This window comes from Cutaneotrichosporon cavernicola (assembly GCF_030864355.1).
Source record: "Cutaneotrichosporon cavernicola HIS019 DNA, chromosome: 3".
NCBI lineage: Eukaryota > Fungi > Basidiomycota > Tremellomycetes > Trichosporonales > Trichosporonaceae > Cutaneotrichosporon > Cutaneotrichosporon cavernicola.
Window position 1 is genome coordinate 540320 of NC_083395.1, and position 17077 is coordinate 557396.

Consider the following 17077-nt stretch of genomic DNA (forward strand, 5'->3'; position numbering starts at 1 on the left):
GAGGTAGCCAGAGTGGCCGCGGAGAGAGCCGAGTTGAGGGAGTGGAAGGATCAAACAAGGAGTGTGTATGGATGTCGTGTATGAATCAAGTGACGGAGAGAAAGAGCAAGTGTACAGTGGCCGAGTTGCGGGTTGCAACGTCCACTCGACAAGGTCTAAAGACGAGACCCCGTTACACCCGTTTTGAATTCAGATTAGGGGTACTAGGGGAAGAATGATTGCAGTCGATCCAATTTGGTACCGCTTGGACTGGGAAACAACTCAATCCACCAAGGGCCAGGTGGTGATAAAGATGTTGACCGGCCGTTGATTGATAAAACTAGAAATGAAGCGGTGGCAAGTGGTGAGTGGTGGGATACGCAACAAACTCTGGACCTCCAGACTTGAGATGAGAAAAACAAGAGGTCTGTGTCAACGCGTCAATGAGAAGGAGGTCTCGGATGCTGTGCAGAAGATTGAGACTAAAGGGAGGCCACACAGTTAACGGCATGTAAAGAAGGAGAGGAGGGAGAGAGAAGGGAGAGAGGAGTGTGGGATACTGTGATTCTGGTGTCAAGCCAGAGCAGCTAGGTTGATGAGAATTACCTAGGGTTAAGGATAAGAAAGAGGCGTTTAGTTGAGGGACAAAAGGTTGCAAAAGACCAGACTTGGAATTTTGGTATTGCACCCGAGGTTGAGAAATCATAAAAATATAATACAAAGACGCGACCTACTGATATTTGGATAGTTGGCTATAATACTCAAACTCTTAACTTACCCTTTAATAAGGGTAAAGAAAGGCATGTAAAAGCGGGGAGAGAGGGTAATCAGAGATGACAGAATCTCTTCCCTGGAAACCTTGCATCACTCTTCCAACCCCGAGTTCCCAAGTCACCTATCCTATATGATCCTATATAATACCTTTGTTAGCCCTATTAGCATCCTCCTGATTCTTGTGGCGTGCACACTCCCACCCCTCGTACCCTCGTACCCTCGTACCATGCGACCACGAGCTCGATTGAGCCTCTAAATGTCTCCGACGTCCCCAGCTTCAGGCGCAGCATGCAAACCCCTCACCTTGATCCTGACGTCTCTTAACGCCAGCACGGTTTGATATTGACAAGCCATGCCTTCCCTATCCCCTTATCCTATCCAGAGCTACCATCATACTGCCTAACTAGAAGCCCTAACGCCATCACGCCACGCAGGCGCGTACGCCGGCACGCCGGGCCAGTAACACTATGGCCCGAGGTCCTCCCTTTGACACCACCCTTGACAAAACACGGTGATATCATAACCTCCGCCATCCCATCCCCAACCATCATTTCACTCGTTCTCCTGCCACCTCAACCCCAACCCTAGAGGTAACTTCGGTCACCCCGCCCGCAATCCTCAACTTTTCCTTGCTTTTTTTTTTTTTTCCTTCAAGCTCTTCTTGGCGTCGTTTCCAAGAATGGCGTCTTGGCCTTTGTATTCGCCTTTGAAATGAATCAGGTACGATTTGGGACCTGTCCCGTCAAAGGCCCTGATCTGATCTAGCCAGGTCGAGACTAAACCAAACTGGGTTCTCTAATCATGGGAAAGGCTGACCCTGGCAGAGTACTGTTCGGAAGCCCGAGGTCGTGAACCATCCAGGAGGCCAGGGGCTTGAATGAGGCTCACTCCTCGCACGGGATGGCGTCAATCTCCACCTTGAAATGCCTGTAGTACCCTACAGTACCGTTTTCCAGTGGAATGAGTAAATAGCTCCTCATCGTCGTGCGTGTAAACAGTGACGAGGGAGGAACGGAGTGTCGAACACGTTGCAAAGCTTTCAGTTGAGGTTTTGGATGTTGAGCGCATGGTAACGGGATGATGCAGGGGTCGTGGTATGCATCACCTCATGCTGACGTGTAACTCGATCACAGGTTAGTGGTATCACGGTATACCACGTACATAATACTTACTGCTTTACCGTTCAGGTAGATGAGGTTGTGAGCTGTGAGGTTGATCGACAAGATAAAATAGCCCGTGGGAGACTACACTACCAATTGAGTATTGTCGTGGCATTGATAAGAATATATGTGCTGATCTGCTGTGGCGGGTCATTGTCAATGTCCTGTTGACGTCATTTTGTAATGTAACCCAATGGGTAGAGTTCTAGAGGTCGTGAGGCACAACTAAACATACAATCGACCCAAAAGGACTAAACAGAGTCACAGTCACAGTTACAGTCCAAAGAGACGTACTCCAGAAGTGTTACGAGGGTCAAAAGGGGAAAACACCATGGATACCACACCTCCAGGTCTACAACTCGATCTTGACGTTAATCCATCCACCAACCCCAGGCCACCATGAGCCCCCAACCTCCCACAACATCCACATTCTTTTCAGGTGGCTCCCCAAAGGCCCCGCGTTTCGGCACCTCTCCTTCCTCCAAGCGTCGCCCCTTTACGCCAGGGAGCACGCGCGATGACCTAGCCCAGAAACGTGCAGCCGAGGCCGCACGGCAACAGGCCTCTCTAACCAACAGCCCGCCCAGCACGTCGCTCGGTGCATTGAGCGGTCTGGGGTTGACCGAAGAAGAGCCGAGAACGAGCTTTAGTGACGACATGGGTCGTGCGTTGGACAGTATCGGCATGGTAGCGGAGCCTCCTCCTCCCTCGATTCCTGTTGCACCACCCAAAGAGACTAAGGTGTTGAATGGTCTTCCCGCCGCCGAGGCCGAGGCCGAAGCCGACGGCATCCCGCGTCCCGTTGCAGCGCTTCCTACACCGAAAGAGACTGAAACAGTGGCCCCTCAGAATGAGAGACTAGGACCTCCCAATAGGCCAGGAGCCGTACGCCAAGTGAGCAACCCGGTCAAGGACGTCGAGACGGCCGAGTTTGACGGCGTGCCCGTCTTCTTCATTGACAGCGCGATGAGAAGCGGGATGCTGGGACGCAGCGTTGTCTCAATTTCCGCGTCGCCCGACAAGCGTAGCCTGTCGCTGGCCAATACTCCGGGACCGCCGAGCCAGCGAGCTTCAGCGGTGCCTGGGGGGACTCTCACCGATACTCCCGAGGCGAGTCAGTGCGCCTCGGAGATGCCAGACTCTCAGGCTGCATCTCAGCCGGCCGCTCAGCCTGCCAGCTACCAATTCACATCTGCACCCGATGCGACATCTCAACCGGAACACCAGACATTTGGAACCGAAGGCTACACTCCCCAAGAGCTGTCTTCAACGCTGGGTCTCGAGGAGCATCCTCTGCATCAGCCTGACGATGGAACGTGGCGCGACTCGGGAAGGCTCGCTGATCGCGAACAGCGCCGTACGTTCGGCCAGCCGAGCGACGACGCAGCGTGGGCGTCTTCAGATATTGCTCAGGCCGTGAGCCCAGGTGCAGGCGGAACGCCCGAAATCGCGTCGAAGGGAGTAGCGGACGCTTCGACGGGAGTCGCGGAGAAGGCGCTCTACGCGGCGGGCGCGGTTGGTGTGGGAGCGGTGGGAGCGATGGGGGCCGCCGCACTGTCTGGAAAGGAGGACGAGCCGGTCGTACCGGCCGTCTCACGTGACGCGCCCGCAGACAGCGATAAACAGGAGGGCCACGCACCTGCCGAGGGTGCCGAGGAGGACACACAGCCCTTGACTTTGACCTCTGCACCATCCCAGATGACGCAGATCTCACAGGATTCTGGCGCTCCCGCTGCAGCCGTTAACCCAGTCCAACCAGCTGGCCAAGACGACACACCAACCATCCTAGACGCAGATGCATCAACCACGGCCAAAACCAACACCCCGATAGTTCCCGCGGCAGTCGCGGGAGCTGCAGTGGGTACCGCAGCGGGTGTCGCTGCCGGTACCGCCGCAGCAAGTACCTCCGCGTTCCCCGGCACCACCAGCACCCCCGACCGCCCACGTCGCCAGCGCGCCATGTCATCGGTCTCGGCCGTCCCGGACGACCTGGACCAGGACTGCCTCCCCGACTTGAACGAGGAGATGGATGGGATGGAGCCGCCATCGCCGCACACGCGCGACCTTGCCGCTTCACCCGCCGCCGTGCCGGACGGGTATGACGGCGCGCGTCCGGCCCGGCACACCAGCAGTTTGGCAAGTGTGCCGGTATACTCTGGGACGCAACCCAGGGAGAATACCGTGTACTCGCCTAGTAGTCCCCCGGGTTTGGACACCGTGCAAGCACCAGTCGTAAACTCTCCCGGCACCGCTAAGAGTCTGGAGAGTTCGCCGGTCGTATATTCGCCTGGTACCATTCCGGTCGCAGACACGTTTTTGGACGACGCAAGGAAGAGTGCGCCACTCGCTCCGACCGACCGGGGTTTGGTCACCGCGCCGGTCGTCTACTCTCCTGGCACGGACTCGCCTCGCGAGAAGGAGCTGGCCACCCCAGCCTGGAACGAGCAGGTGTTCTCCCCCTCTGCGGCGGAAGCGGAGGAGCTACAGCCCGCGTTCTCCGAGGATTCGGAGGGCGCGAACAAACTCGGGGTGGTGGGAATGGCGGGGGTCGCAGGGGTTGTGGGAGCGGGTGCCCTCGCGGGCGCAGCTGCACTCGGCGCCCCCAGCCAGATGCCCGAGGAGCGGAGCATGTCGGCCGCCTCAGTGGTGGCGATCAAAGATGGGCGTACAGGTGTTCCAGGGGCCGTGAGGACTTCGAATCTGGTATGCGAGCCCGCTCCAAAGACTGGCGAGACGTTCATGACCAACTTGAGCGCGACACCGAGCGAGAACTCCCTCGGAGGCGAAACGCGGCGGGGGAACGAGGCGGCCATGTCAACGGCTAGCATTATTGCAATCAAGGGAGGGAACGAGGGCGCCCCTCCTTCTCCACCGGGACGGTCGCCGCTCGCCGCAAGCCGTACAGCTAATGAGGTGCTGGATGAGGCGGAGCGCGAGCACCCGTCACCTCTCAGTGGTACTGCGGCCGGCGCAGCGGCCGGCGCAGCCGGTGCGGGGCTTGTGCTTGCCAGCAACACACGCGATACCACCCAAGAGCGCGGCGACAGGGTCGACGACCCGCGCTGCCACACTTCCACGAGCGAGATCCGATCCACCACACCTAGAGACGAGGGCGACTTCCATACCGGCGCGACGTCGACGCCAGCCGCTGAGTCGTTCGTGACTGGCACGGAGGGTACATCTACTGCCGGCGAGACGACACCCCTCGCTCCGGGCGATTACCTGAGCACTGGGCGGGCAGCGACACCGCACGCACCTGGGGCGTTCCCCGTCGACCAGCCTGAGCCCGTGCGCAAGGTGGCGACACCTCCTGCCGGCCCACCAGAGAGTGTCGAGGAGCCTGATAAAGAGGCAGATACACTCCTCAACAAGCCCGAGCAAGCCGCGACTGCCACTGAAGAGGCGCCTGACTCGGCATCAGGAGCACCTACGTCGGCGGATCTTTCACGGGCATCAGGAACCTCTGCCACCGCCGCAGCTGGCGCGGCGGCTGGCGTTCTTGCCGCTGGCGCTGGAGTGGCTGCATCCAAGGCTGGCTCGAGCACCGCATCCACCATGCAGACCAACCGTGCCCAAAAGCCCGTTAGGACTATTAGCATCGAGCGCAAACCTGTGCCGAAGGTGACTGCCGAGATCTCCAGTGGGCCGAGTAGACCCGCGCCTAGACCCACACCGAGTGCGGGACACAGCCGTACAGACAGCAAGAGCAGCGCGGGGAGCGGACGCAAGGTCGGGTTCATGAGCAAGCTCAAGGGCGAGTTCAAGGTGTTGAGCGGCAAGCTCAAGAAGGACGATAAGATGATCGCCGAGGGCGAGAGAATGAAGCATGGTCAGTTGTGAGATAAATGGATGTAATGGACGTAATGGTAATGCTATGTACAGATGCTCTGGCTCCCTCAGTAGTACCAACGAGCGAGTGACCTGCTGTCAGCTCAGCCATTACAAGCTGACGTACCCCGGCACGCCGGCCACGACGTCGTCTCCCGCCGCTAGACCTGCCTCATACTTCTCCCTCACGGTAAGGAAGACGTCCATCGTCGCGCGGGCATCTTCGAGCTTGTGTCAGAGCGTTCGGGGTGGACATACAGGACAGTGTCTCCCACACTGGATATCACGGCCCAGCACCTCCTTCGCCATATTCCGGAGGGAGGGGTACTTTCCCTCCCCCTTGACGCCGCAGCGCTCGCGAAGGGGGTAGAAGAGCGCTGTATCACGCATGTCCTCGTATACGTGCCGGTGCTGAAGGACCGCGAGGTCGTGGAAGAGGGCATGACCGATGACAATTTTGTTGGAGATGAGAGCCTTGATGATGGACTGGACGACTTCGAATGTGGGCGCTGGTGTCAGAGGAGTGACCGGGCTAGCGAGCCTGTGAGGCAACCCAAGTTGGGGGAGGGAGGCACTCACCACCATGCAGGTCATCCTTCGTCACACCCGTCACCTCCGTCTGATAACTAATCACGTCCTTGGGGTGCACAAACACAAACGAGTGATAGACCTCTGCGCCAGTATGGTCCACGACCGCGATGCTGGTATCAGAACCACTGGGCCTTAATGCCTTAAGATCCTACCGCGCGAGCGCCATGTGCGTGCGACAACGCACCATCTCGCAGTCTGCGTCAGCGTGTCCATGCGCGTGAAGGGTACTTACCAAGGGCGACGTATCGTTCAAGTGGTATTCTGGACATCGTATCATGGAATGAGAGAAGAAAGGGAGGAAGGAAGGATGTTATGGAACACCTTTGTGAGTGGGGTGGACTTGGTTGGTGGAGGTTGCAAGTCGGGAACCAGATGACCATCACTTGCATCACTTGCATCACTTGCAACCTCCCACTCCCCCATGATCCCACCATCCCATGCAAGACTTAATCCCACAGCCAGGGTTCCAACTCCCCCATCCCGGCATCTCGGGCTTCATGCCCTCCCTCGTCGCCGCGCTCAACGCCTCCCCAACCCTCCGTCACTGGCCGGTTGACGACACGTTGGTCGCCGTCCTCCTCCTTGCGCTGATGGCGCGCCGCGGCGGTGTGCTCCTCGACGCCACCAACGTATCTAAAGTCGCCAAAGTCGCCGGCGCCGTACGCCACCTAGAGACCGAGCTGACAGCAGCACACGACGTCCGTGTTCGGACTGGTGACGCGATCCGTGCACCTCTCGTCGACGAGTGTTGCGTCCGATGTGGCGCTCAAAGTGCCTGACCATCCTCCCTCCGGCACGTCCACGTCGGACACAACCACCCCGTCGGACACGTCGGACACATCTGTCCGGCCCGAACCATCTCCCTACCCACCAATGACGCCGCGCGCGATGGTGGTAACCGGACTGGAGGACGCCCCGCCGCCCGTGCTCGTTCGACTGCGGAGTGAGGTCGCAGCAGCTGAGCGCAAGGGAGACGTCCCGCTTATCATCTGGGTTCGGGATGAAGAACGTGCCGATGACGCTCCAGCTTGGCTCGTACGTTCACGCTGTCGTCCTCTCCTTTCCCACATCCTCCCGATCCACCCAGACCAGGGGAGTGGCGGTTACGTCAGGGGCCCCGCGGAACGTCTGTTCTCGCCCTTCCTGATGCACTTTCCATCAGCCGACGGCGGCGAGGTCGTCCGCCGAGCGCCCCCGTTCACACACTCCTCGGAGTGTCCAGCGTGACTCTATACTTCCCCTCGTCCTCCTCCCTCCTCCCTCCTCCCTCCCGGCCTGACAAACCTCTGACACCAGCTCGATATCTTCGTCTGCTCTGCCCTCCTGTATGCCGAGGACCTCACGCTGCCGCCTCCCAACCTCAGCTCGAATGCCCTTGTCCCTCCAGACTACATCAGGGACCTACGGTCCTTCCTTCTCCTTACACACATCCACCCCCCACTCGAGAGCCACATCAATAACCTCCTTGCAGCTCTATCCCTCCACAAAAGCCTCGAGGCGAACCTCTCCGCCAGAGCTACGGCGTCCCTCAACTCACTCGTCAAAGCCCAACGAATCCTTGCTGGTCCGTTCGACCTTCCAGGCGGGTGGCAGGAGAACCTCCACGCGTGGCAGGCTGCGAAATCGGCTGAGGCCGAGTACGAAGCTGGCGTCGGCTCTTCCCTTCCGGCCAGCGCTCTGCGCTCCCGCACGGCGGGAAACGTAGGAGGTTATGGTGGCGGACCAGGTGGTGTCGATACGTGGAGCCAACGAGCCGGTGAGACCCCAACACCTGTGGAAATGCTCGGGCCAGGCGCGAATGACTGGTTCTGCGACCCGGGGAATGTCGAGGGCGCGTGGGAACTCGGCGTGCGCCACCGCGTCCGCCCACGCCAGCCAGGACAGGCACTGCTGTTTGCACTGAACGGGTCGGCACAGGAGCGCGTCCAATACGCCCGTCAGAGAGCCACAAAGGAGGCGTCGCGCAGGCAGCGGAAGGAGGTCGATGACGCGCTCGTACAGATTCTCCAGGAAGTTTAGTATCGTGCGTCTGTGTGTGTGATTGTCGTGGTTTCCTATGTGGATGAGAGCCGAGGAGCGCAGCACGCCGAGCAAGCGATCGGAAGTCAAACGAGTGAAGGAGTGGCCTGGTGCGAGAGGATGATGGGAATTCAAAAGAGCGTGGACTTGAGTCCATGTGAGCATGTCATCAAGCACAGACCTCGACTTCGACAACCTTCCCTCCGCCCTCGATGATGACTATTCCCACACCTTCTTACCATCTTCTCAACTATATTCATTTTAATCTACCTTTTACCTCATTCTCCTCACACACCCTCTCCTCTCCTTCGCCCTCTTCCCCCTTCCTCGGTCCGTTTAACCACACATACACGACCTCCTCTCGTTCTTGACTCGATACACACGCAGCATGCCTTTCACTTCGTCACTCTCTTCATTGCGGACACAAGGATCCCGCAACCGCACTCCCCGACCTCCCTCCCCTCAAGCTGGCCGAACACCCAGCATGGATGACGTTCTCAATGGCATCTCTGACTCTTCCCCTGTGTTATCGAAGACCAGTCGCACTGGCCGTACCCTTCCGCACGCACACACGCGGACTGGTTCGTTCGCCACCAAGATCTACAGAGCTCTCTCCGTCCCCCGCCGAGAAGCACCTTCCCCCCGCCCAACGATCAGCTCGCCCATCGCACATCACCAGTCATCAATCCAGTGCTCTGGTCACACAGTTGACACCAACCGCCGCCAGACCGGGCCGGAGACGCCAGGTATGCTGGATCTTGACCATCTGACACCAGGGCGTCCCAAGCATCCACACCTATCGCGCTCACTCGGTAAGCTGCCTTCGCTCGAAGAAGGAGGTGCGACTTGCGGTGACATAGTTCTCGACCAGCACGGCTGGCCGATCAGTCCTTCCCCGACAGCCAACGGCTCGCCAGGTACGTCAGATCTCGATCACGTCCTACGGCTACCTCTAACCGCAGTGGGCCAGCACCAGAAGCGTATGCACGCCGGTCATTCGCGCTCGCTCGACTGGTGGTCACCAGGGGAACGTGACCGCAAACTGAACAGCGGTCCCGGCCAGATCTACGACATGATCGAGAATAGCTGCGACTGGCCGACCAGTCCTTCCTCATTTGCACCTTCCCTCGACATCTCGATCACTCCACCTTCTTCGGCGCTGCGTGCCCCGCGCGGACGCCACCACTCGCTGTCTGCAGCCCACAAGCTGACAATCAACACGTCCCCCTCTCGTCAGAACAGCGCCGAATCGGCGCTCAGCGTCCCATCCCTTCTCTCGGCCCTGACGTCCCCGACAAACGAGAGCTCGCCGATCGCCACTGCCTCCGCGTCGACCGCGACCTCCCTACGGTCCACTGCCTCTGCCCAGTTCCGGATCAAGCGCAAGCCCGTCCCCCTTGTGGACGAGTTCGGCAATATCATGCCAGCCCGTCAGGTCTCGGCGCCGTGGCCTAGCGCCGCCGGCAAGACCCCGACGCGCGTGGCGCGCCACAAGTCGCTTGACCCGCGCAACGTGCCAGATCACAAGAGCCAAACCGAGTTCCAGGTCGAGTTAGACCGCCTCTTCGACGAGCTGTTTGACGAGTGCCGGGCAGGAGCCGCCATACCGACTGGGTGCCTATCCCCGGCGCCCCCTACTCTGGCGCACTCAACTCCTGCGCACGGCACCCACAGCCGCTCGCGCTCGGAGCATCCCCAGTCTCTCTCATCAAGCGTCCTCCGTGTCCGGTCGCTGCGCCAGTCGCGCATACTTCGCGATTCGGACGCCAACAATGCCGCGACGACAACTACCGAGACGGACAAGCGCACCCAACCCAAGGGCAATCCCTTTTTCGCTCCGGGTCGTCCGTTCGGCGCGTCCCGCTCTTCAGGTCGCCCCCGTACGACTCCAGGCGACGGTATGACTACCACGGGGCGCGTTCGCAACGCCGTTATGGAGATCGAGCGCAAGAACGTGAGTCGCGCTGTACCGGGAGGCGAGAAGCGAACCGCTCTCGTGTCCACCCTTTGACTCTATTGCCGTCGGAGGCGTTACCAGACTCGTCTGATCCCCGTCCGAGTATCTTCTATACCCGCATCCCACAGGGGCAACCCGCACTTCGCACCCAGACGCCAAGCAGAAGATCGTAGCTGACATCAGCCTACCCCAACAAGCAGCCGCGCGGCTACCCCTATCAAGAGTGAGTCGTTGTGTGTCGTTCGTTAGACTGTGAGTACTCACTTCAGCACTTGGAACCATCCTGGACCGTGCGCCACTGATCGACTCTACCGAGCTCTCCCTGGAGTCCAAGCGTATGAGTGGGTGACAGTGTGGGGAGTTGCTGACTGATAGTGGAAGTCGCCCGCCGTCGCCGCTCAATCCGATGACAATGACTCTCAAAAATGCACATACGCAAACCCATCCAATACAGCACAACCGAACGCGCTGGATAACCACAACTGTTCATCCCTACATTCAGGTTCCTCAGCCAACTTAGTATCCTGTTGTATCATAAACGCATCGCTTGCATTGTATCACCGACCCCTCAGGTCCTGTTCCATATACATGACATGAACGAAGTGTACTGTATACAGTGCGGGCGGGAAGAAGTTAAGCAGAAGCTACACGATCCGAGGGAGGCTTGCAAGGCGCGCTTAATACTTAACAGTGTCGACCTCCTCAGCTGCACGAACGGCGAGGCGCGCCCAGTGCTGGAGGATGCTACGACCACGCTCGTGGACAGCAAACTTGGCAGGGTCGCGAACAACGATGACAGCATGCGCGTTGGCGACGTCGGGGAACCACGCGAGGTGGCGCCGTGGAGCAAGTTGGTTCAACCAGTGGATCATGAGGAGCTGGCGATCGGTCAGAAGCGCCTTGATTGTCGGTTCGGGGTAAGTAGGGCTGTCGGGCTCGACCTCGGGAGGTGAGGGACCGGTATCGGCATGGTCGGCAGCGTCCATAAGGTCCTGCTCGAGGGAGCGCTCGACCACGCGGATCGCTGCACGGAGGCCGTCGATGCTCTGTCCGTGGGGAGAAGGGATGAGCGCAGCCTCGCCGTCGGAAGGCAGATTAGTGTTGGCGTAGCTGCGTGCGAGGCGCTGCAGGCGGAGGCGAGAGCGAAGAGTGTCGAGGCTGAAGCGGCTGAAGACGAACAGCGCAATGAGCGGAAGGAAGACGGGGAACAGGGCAAGAATAACCCAACTGTACGGCCAGCGGAAGCGGAGTGTGGGCGGAAGGTTGCCCAGATGGAAGCGAACCTTGCGGCGCGGGGAACCGGGGTTGGGAAACTTCCAAGTGGACGCGATGGCGTGGTGCGCCGTGACTTCGAGCCCGCGCTCGACCCACTGCACGAAGGGGTCGATGGGTTCGATGGCCGCACTGGGATACGGAACCGTATTGTCGTTGACAATGTTGGCATAGATGTGTACCTGTGCGAAGCGAGAGAGGGCCTGGTGCCACACGTACTCTGGTGTTAGGAAGAACTATGGGTGTTGCAGAGATGAGGGACCCACTGGGATCGGCCATGACTTCGAGAAGCGGACGCCGGTCCGCCCCCGAATATCTGTCGACGAGGTGCACCTGCTCGCCAGAGCGGGATAGTAGACGTGCTCCAAGCCATCCAACAACGTTGGAAAGCAGGGTATCTGGGGTCAGGTCTGGAATTGACAGAGAAACTGACTGTAGCGGGGCACGCCTAGATGGGGCGTCGCGATCGTCGTAAATGACACGGGCGTGATCTTGTCGAAGAAGTTGGGCGTACGCGCCGCAAGCAGACCGACGAGGTACCGAGCAACGACTGGGTCAGTCCCATATTTCGGTTACTCACGGCCACCAAGCGAGTATCCGAGGATGCTGATGCGGGCGACATGGCGACCGTCGGCTTCGAGCGCGGCAATGTGCTGGTCCACCTTGGGTCAGCTCAATCGCCAAGACCTCACCTCCCACGCGACGCGGCTTGCGCACACGTCCACGCCGTCGTACGTCAATTTGGCGGTCATGCCCTGTGCCACGACGACAACGAGATCGTCTCGCGCGGTGAAGGCGAAGCTGTCGACCATTGTGCTGTCACTGTCGTCCGAGAGAGAGGGAGAAGCGCACGGCGTCCCCGAACGGCTGGGCGAAGTGGGTGGGGTGGGGCGGTTCCATGCCGCTTCGAGTTCGGCTTTGGCCTCTGCCAAGTGGACGGGGCGGCCTGGTGTTAGATAGGTTGAGAGGGAAGCGGCGGAGGAAGGAAGGCCGGGTTGTCACAGTTGGATTCACCCCACAGGCCGTGAATAAGGAGGAACAAGTGAATGTCTGGCATGTTCTTAGTTGTGTGATGAGATGGTGGTGAGTAGTGAGCAATGAGAATGGAGTTGAAGAGGTGATGGATGTGGAGAATTGCAAGTCAAGAGTGCGATCCGTCGTTTTGAGGTTTGGATGATGGTGAATGGGGGCCGCTGGATCGGCGTGTCAGCAGTCAGTCAGCCATCTCGGTCTGGACCCAAAATGTAAGAGGTGCGAGCGTGAGACACAAATCTGGAAGCGTATCGAGATAGAAGAACTCGTTTCAAAGCCTCCAAGCCACCCGAGCCACCCGCCACTACACACCAAAAGGTCAACAGTCCAAAGTTCCCACACACACGTGTCAGTCATGCAGGCCTCTGGCTGTCTGCATCCGCCGCGCGGGTTCACCTTCCAAACAACAGAGAGCGCAGCTGGGGAGAGGTTCCATGGATGAGATAGTCCTTGCTGAGCCGGGTCTCCGTCAGAGGCTCAACTACCTCCAACTTGCTCACCAATGATCCCAAGGATACGACGGTTGACACGTTACGGGCGGTTCTTACGCAACCACCGTCAGCGATCATTAACCCAGAGTCACGCCCCATATCTCGCCCTGACTGATCCTAGCATCTGCCCACCCACTTGCTCCCCGGCACCGTGTCATCGCAGCTCCGCATCGATGCCGCTCCTGTTTCGCTCCAGCCCCTGCTCGCCGCTCGCCGTTCGCACTTTCGCATCTCCTTTGAATTCATCTTCAGATGTGTGCGAAATGGGAAAAACAATGCTGCTGTGAGCAGTACAGCTATAGGCTACTTGTCCCCGGATGCAGTCACCAGTGTCCGCAGACTTAGGCCTTGGCCTCGGCGGCGGCCTTCTTGGCCTTCTTCTTGGGCGCGCGGAGGGGCGCGGCAAGAAGAGTCTTGAGCTCCTCGTCCTTGACACCCTTGGCCGACTTGACCTTGTCACTGGCGTCAGTTTGCAAACAATGTCAACACGTACGCAGAGTACCAGGTGGGGACGGGGGAGAGCAGCAAGGGGCCGGCGGGCATGAGGGCGAGGGTGAAGAAGAACTGGGCAACGATCGAGCCAGACGGGGTCTGGGTGACCTCGTAGGGCTTGAGGAGACCGTGGGCCACAGCCTCCTGGACACCCATGCGGGCGCGCTTCTCGTCCTCGAGGGCACGGAGGGTGAAGGGGAAAGCACCGGCCTTCTTCTGGATCTCGGAGAAGGTCGTGCGCGACGTCTTCATCTTGAGCTGGTAGTTGACGTCGTTGGCGCGCTTGTAAACCGACGTGCGAGCGTCCTCAGGGCGAGCCTTGGCGTCGGTGCCGGTGACAACGAGGACATCGACGCCGTACACCTCACCCTCCTCGAAGGTACACGACTCGTGCTCGCGCTTGAGCTCGGGCGTGGGGTTGAGGAGGATGCGCTTCTTACCGTCCGTGACGTTCTGCTCGTGGTTGCACGAGAGCATGCCCTGGACGGGGAGGGTCTCGTACTCCTTGGCGACCTTGGTGACGACCTCGGTAACGTCCCAGTTCTTGGCGCCGACCTTGAGCGTGCGCATGGCAGCCTGCGCGGCGTCGTACGCAGCAGCGATGACGTCGGCAGTGGGACCCTCGACCTTGGAGCCGATCACGATGGTCTCGGCGTGCACAACGGCGTAGCCGTCAATGTGAACACCGAGCTGGACCTTGACAACATCGCCGTCCTTGAGCGTGTACTCGGGGTCGGAGGGAAGGGGCGAGACGTGCGAGACAACATTGTTGACCGAGATACAGGTGGGGAACGCCGAGCCTACCAGTCAGTTGTTGGCCGCAGATAAAGCTGCAGGTCCGCGTGGACATACCCTTGGAGACCTTGACACCAGCCTTGGCCTTGTTGTAAAGGGGCGCGACGGCGTCAGCGATGTGCTTGTCGCCGCTAGATGTGAGCTTTCCGCACTGTCCATTGTCGCATCTGACTCACGCGATGCAGAGCTCAAGGACCTTCTTGCCCGCAGCGATCTCGGGGGTAAACTTCTTGAGAGCCGCAGCGAGGGCCTGGCCGGCAGTGGTGTACTTGGTGATGCTGTGGAGTGTTAGTAGGCCATCTCCGGCATGTGGAGGGCCCGAAGGTGGGTGAGACGCACATGTCGTTGGTGAGCCCCTTCTCCTCCTCCTTGGGCACCTCCGCGACGGGCGCGGGCTTCTTGAGGTCGATCTCGGCAACAGGGGCGGCCATTTTGGAACGAGAGATGCGGTGAAGGGGAGGGAGAGGTGAGAGAGGGTTGGAGATTGAGGAGGTTGAGCAAGAAGAGGGTAGAGGGGGGATTGAGTTGTGGGAGTGGTCTTGCGTTGAAGGAACTCTCATCAACATTTGATCCCGCCAAACCCGGGGCTCCGCCAATGTCATAGGCACACTCACGTGGTGGATTGTGGCACTTTGTTAAGCATGCCGCCAACTCAACGCTGCATAGGTCAAACCAAAGTAATAGTTTGCTTGGGATTCTGCTGGCGATGCTGGTGAATCTGCGAAGGCTGGTGTGAGTTTGAGGATAATTCCATTTGTCCCTTCGACGTCACTGCTGTACCGCTGTTCCTGATGGCCATCAACGTAAACACTCGCCCTCGCAGGTACAGTCATGCCTCGGGCTGATGGCATTACAGCCGTGCGTCATTCCAAAAATGGGGGCGCCTCACGCCACTCGGGATCGTGGAGCTGGTACTTGCTTGGTACGGTGCCTCCTTTTTCACTGGATCACTGGAGTACTTACTGGACACAACCGCATTGTCATGGTGGGCATGGGTTAAAAAAATGTGCACGGACAAATAAGGATTTTAAGATGAATCACACACAATCAAATCAAGCTGTGATGGGCCGATCCAGCAAAATCTGAGCAACGATAACTCCTATGCATCTAATCGCAGAATCAGATAAAATAATTCTGACAGCACCAGCTGCCGTACTACAAACATGATATGACCTACTCCGTGACTTAGTTACTGGGTGCGAGGTTGCCGATGGGAATGGTGAAGAATGACGTGTCGTTGGTGAGAAGACCAGCAACGGCGACGTACATGGCGCCGAGGCCGCCCAGCATACCAAATACACCGCCAACCTTGACGAGGGCCATCTTGCCAGTCATGTCGGCGGCGCCCAGAGCGAAGAACGCGACAGCAATGACGGAGAAGACGAACACGAGGGCGATAGACGAGCGGAGGAGACAGATGGTGAGGCAGCAGGTCACGAGGCCCCACACGATGAGGTAGAGGCCGATAGCCTGGGCCAACTCGTTCTTGTCTGTGTAGGCGGACTTGATGCCGAACCAAGGGATTTGGATGGCGGCCCAGCTCATCCAGAACGCGCCGTAGCCCGTGAACGCGCAGGTGCCGAACGAGTTACCGCACGCCCACTCGAGGATGCCACAGACGATCTGGCACATGCCGCCGTAGAACATGGCCACGCCGACGAGGACATTGGGCGTGTGGACGCTACGCGCAGAGAGGTTGTACAGGGAGAGGAGGACCGTGGTGCCGCCGAAACTGAGGTCAGTGCGGTCCTGTCCGTGCGCTTGTGGCTTGTGGCTTGTGGCACTCACGCCATGAGACCGAGGGGAGCTGGGTTGGCAAACTTGCGGTGGAAGACGGGGAACGCGGGCTGCGAGGTGTCCATCGGGTGTCCGCCAGGTGTGATGAAGCGCGAGACACCTTGGCCGCCCTGGAAATTGGGGTTGTGGCCGGCGGCCTCCTGGTTCTTGAGGTCCTCTGTGGAGTTGATGTTCGACGACATGGTGCTTTAGTAAGGGTACTGTAGGAGAGAAGACCTGTTGGAGAGGAGCTGGTGAGAGATGGGCATTTCGAGACTTTTGAGTACGAGCTTTTATGCTTTCGCGTTGACTGGCTTTCTCGCTTTGCATTGTCTTGGCGATTCGCGCCGCTAGTTGCGGGCGCCGAGCCCCGACCTTGAGGCCCTGCACCCCAGCCGGCCCCGCTACACTCGGCGCCCCACAGCAGATGGCTCGCAGAGCGCTATTGGATTTAGTCGGTTCGTGCCAGAAACCTTGAATGTAGACGAGGTCGGATACTGTACTACTATCATCCCATCATCGGCGTATTAGGGCCAATGTGCCACCGTATTCTGTTGGAGTGGACATGTGTGACATGTCAGGTACACATCGCCGCACTATGCCCCTCTTGTGAAACCCATCCATTCGCTCAATTTCAATCGAACAGGCACTCGATATAGTCTCCCTGTTCGCAAGTCCCTGGGCAGCTGGGCAGAGTGGTGCCGCGGGGCTTGGGGTCGTCGTCAAGACGCAAACGGCGTTTGTGTGACAAAGAGCTATTGGATGGTGCGCCGTTTGAGATGCGAATAGCCGAGCCAGCTATGCTGTTTGGATCTTTGTGCGGAGTGGAGGCCCACCGGACTGAAACCTGCGTTGGTTGCGCAGTCTGGGGCTCTCGGGCAACACAGTTAGCGGGTCGGTGGAGCTATTCT

The 17077-nt window shown here is 59.0% G+C and overlaps 7 protein-coding genes across 7 annotated transcripts; 3 read left to right on the forward strand and 4 right to left on the reverse strand.

The window, feature by feature from the left end:
- Positions 1–2312: 2312 nt before the first annotated feature.
- Positions 2313–5753, forward strand: CcaverHIS019_0302120 (uncharacterized protein; the record flags this gene model as incomplete). The annotated part of the gene is made up of 1 exon (XM_060598634.1): positions 2313–5753. The coding sequence occupies one exon, from the start codon at positions 2313–2315 to the stop codon at positions 5751–5753; it is 3441 nt and encodes a 1146-aa protein (XP_060455408.1).
- Positions 5754–5809: 56 nt separating this feature from the next.
- CcaverHIS019_0302130 (uncharacterized protein) lies at positions 5810–6601 on the reverse strand (the record flags this gene model as incomplete). The annotated part of the gene is made up of 6 exons (XM_060598635.1): positions 5810–5834; positions 5869–5969; positions 6000–6250; positions 6321–6442; positions 6485–6527; positions 6565–6601. The coding sequence occupies 6 exons, from the start codon at positions 6599–6601 to the stop codon at positions 5810–5812; spliced, it is 579 nt and encodes a 192-aa protein (XP_060455409.1).
- Positions 6602–6769: 168 nt separating this feature from the next.
- Positions 6770–8351, forward strand: CcaverHIS019_0302140 (uncharacterized protein; the record flags this gene model as incomplete). The annotated part of the gene is made up of 3 exons (XM_060598636.1): positions 6770–6991; positions 7023–7367; positions 7629–8351. 3 exons carry the CDS (start codon positions 6770–6772, stop codon positions 8349–8351), a joined length of 1290 nt encoding a protein of 429 aa, XP_060455410.1.
- Positions 8352–8835: 484 nt separating this feature from the next.
- Positions 8836–10718, forward strand: CcaverHIS019_0302150 (uncharacterized protein; the record flags this gene model as incomplete). The annotated part of the gene is made up of 6 exons (XM_060598637.1): positions 8836–9097; positions 9128–9268; positions 9314–10305; positions 10492–10531; positions 10578–10649; positions 10684–10718. The coding sequence occupies 6 exons, from the start codon at positions 8836–8838 to the stop codon at positions 10716–10718; spliced, it is 1542 nt and encodes a 513-aa protein (XP_060455411.1).
- A 267-nt stretch (positions 10719–10985) lies between these two features.
- CcaverHIS019_0302160 (uncharacterized protein) lies at positions 10986–12637 on the reverse strand (the record flags this gene model as incomplete). Its single annotated transcript, XM_060598638.1, has 6 exons — positions 10986–11800; positions 11847–11978; positions 12014–12130; positions 12161–12242; positions 12273–12526; positions 12595–12637. 6 exons carry the CDS (start codon positions 12635–12637, stop codon positions 10986–10988), a joined length of 1443 nt encoding a protein of 480 aa, XP_060455412.1.
- An 807-nt stretch (positions 12638–13444) lies between these two features.
- On the reverse strand, positions 13445–14821 carry CcaverHIS019_0302170 (uncharacterized protein; the record flags this gene model as incomplete). The annotated part of the gene is made up of 5 exons (XM_060598639.1): positions 13445–13562; positions 13606–14395; positions 14448–14521; positions 14567–14668; positions 14730–14821. 5 exons carry the CDS (start codon positions 14819–14821, stop codon positions 13445–13447), a joined length of 1176 nt encoding a protein of 391 aa, XP_060455413.1.
- A 754-nt stretch (positions 14822–15575) lies between these two features.
- On the reverse strand, positions 15576–16369 carry CcaverHIS019_0302180 (uncharacterized protein; the record flags this gene model as incomplete). Its single annotated transcript, XM_060598640.1, has 2 exons — positions 15576–16122; positions 16179–16369. 2 exons carry the CDS (start codon positions 16367–16369, stop codon positions 15576–15578), a joined length of 738 nt encoding a protein of 245 aa, XP_060455414.1.
- Positions 16370–17077: the final 708 nt, after the last annotated feature.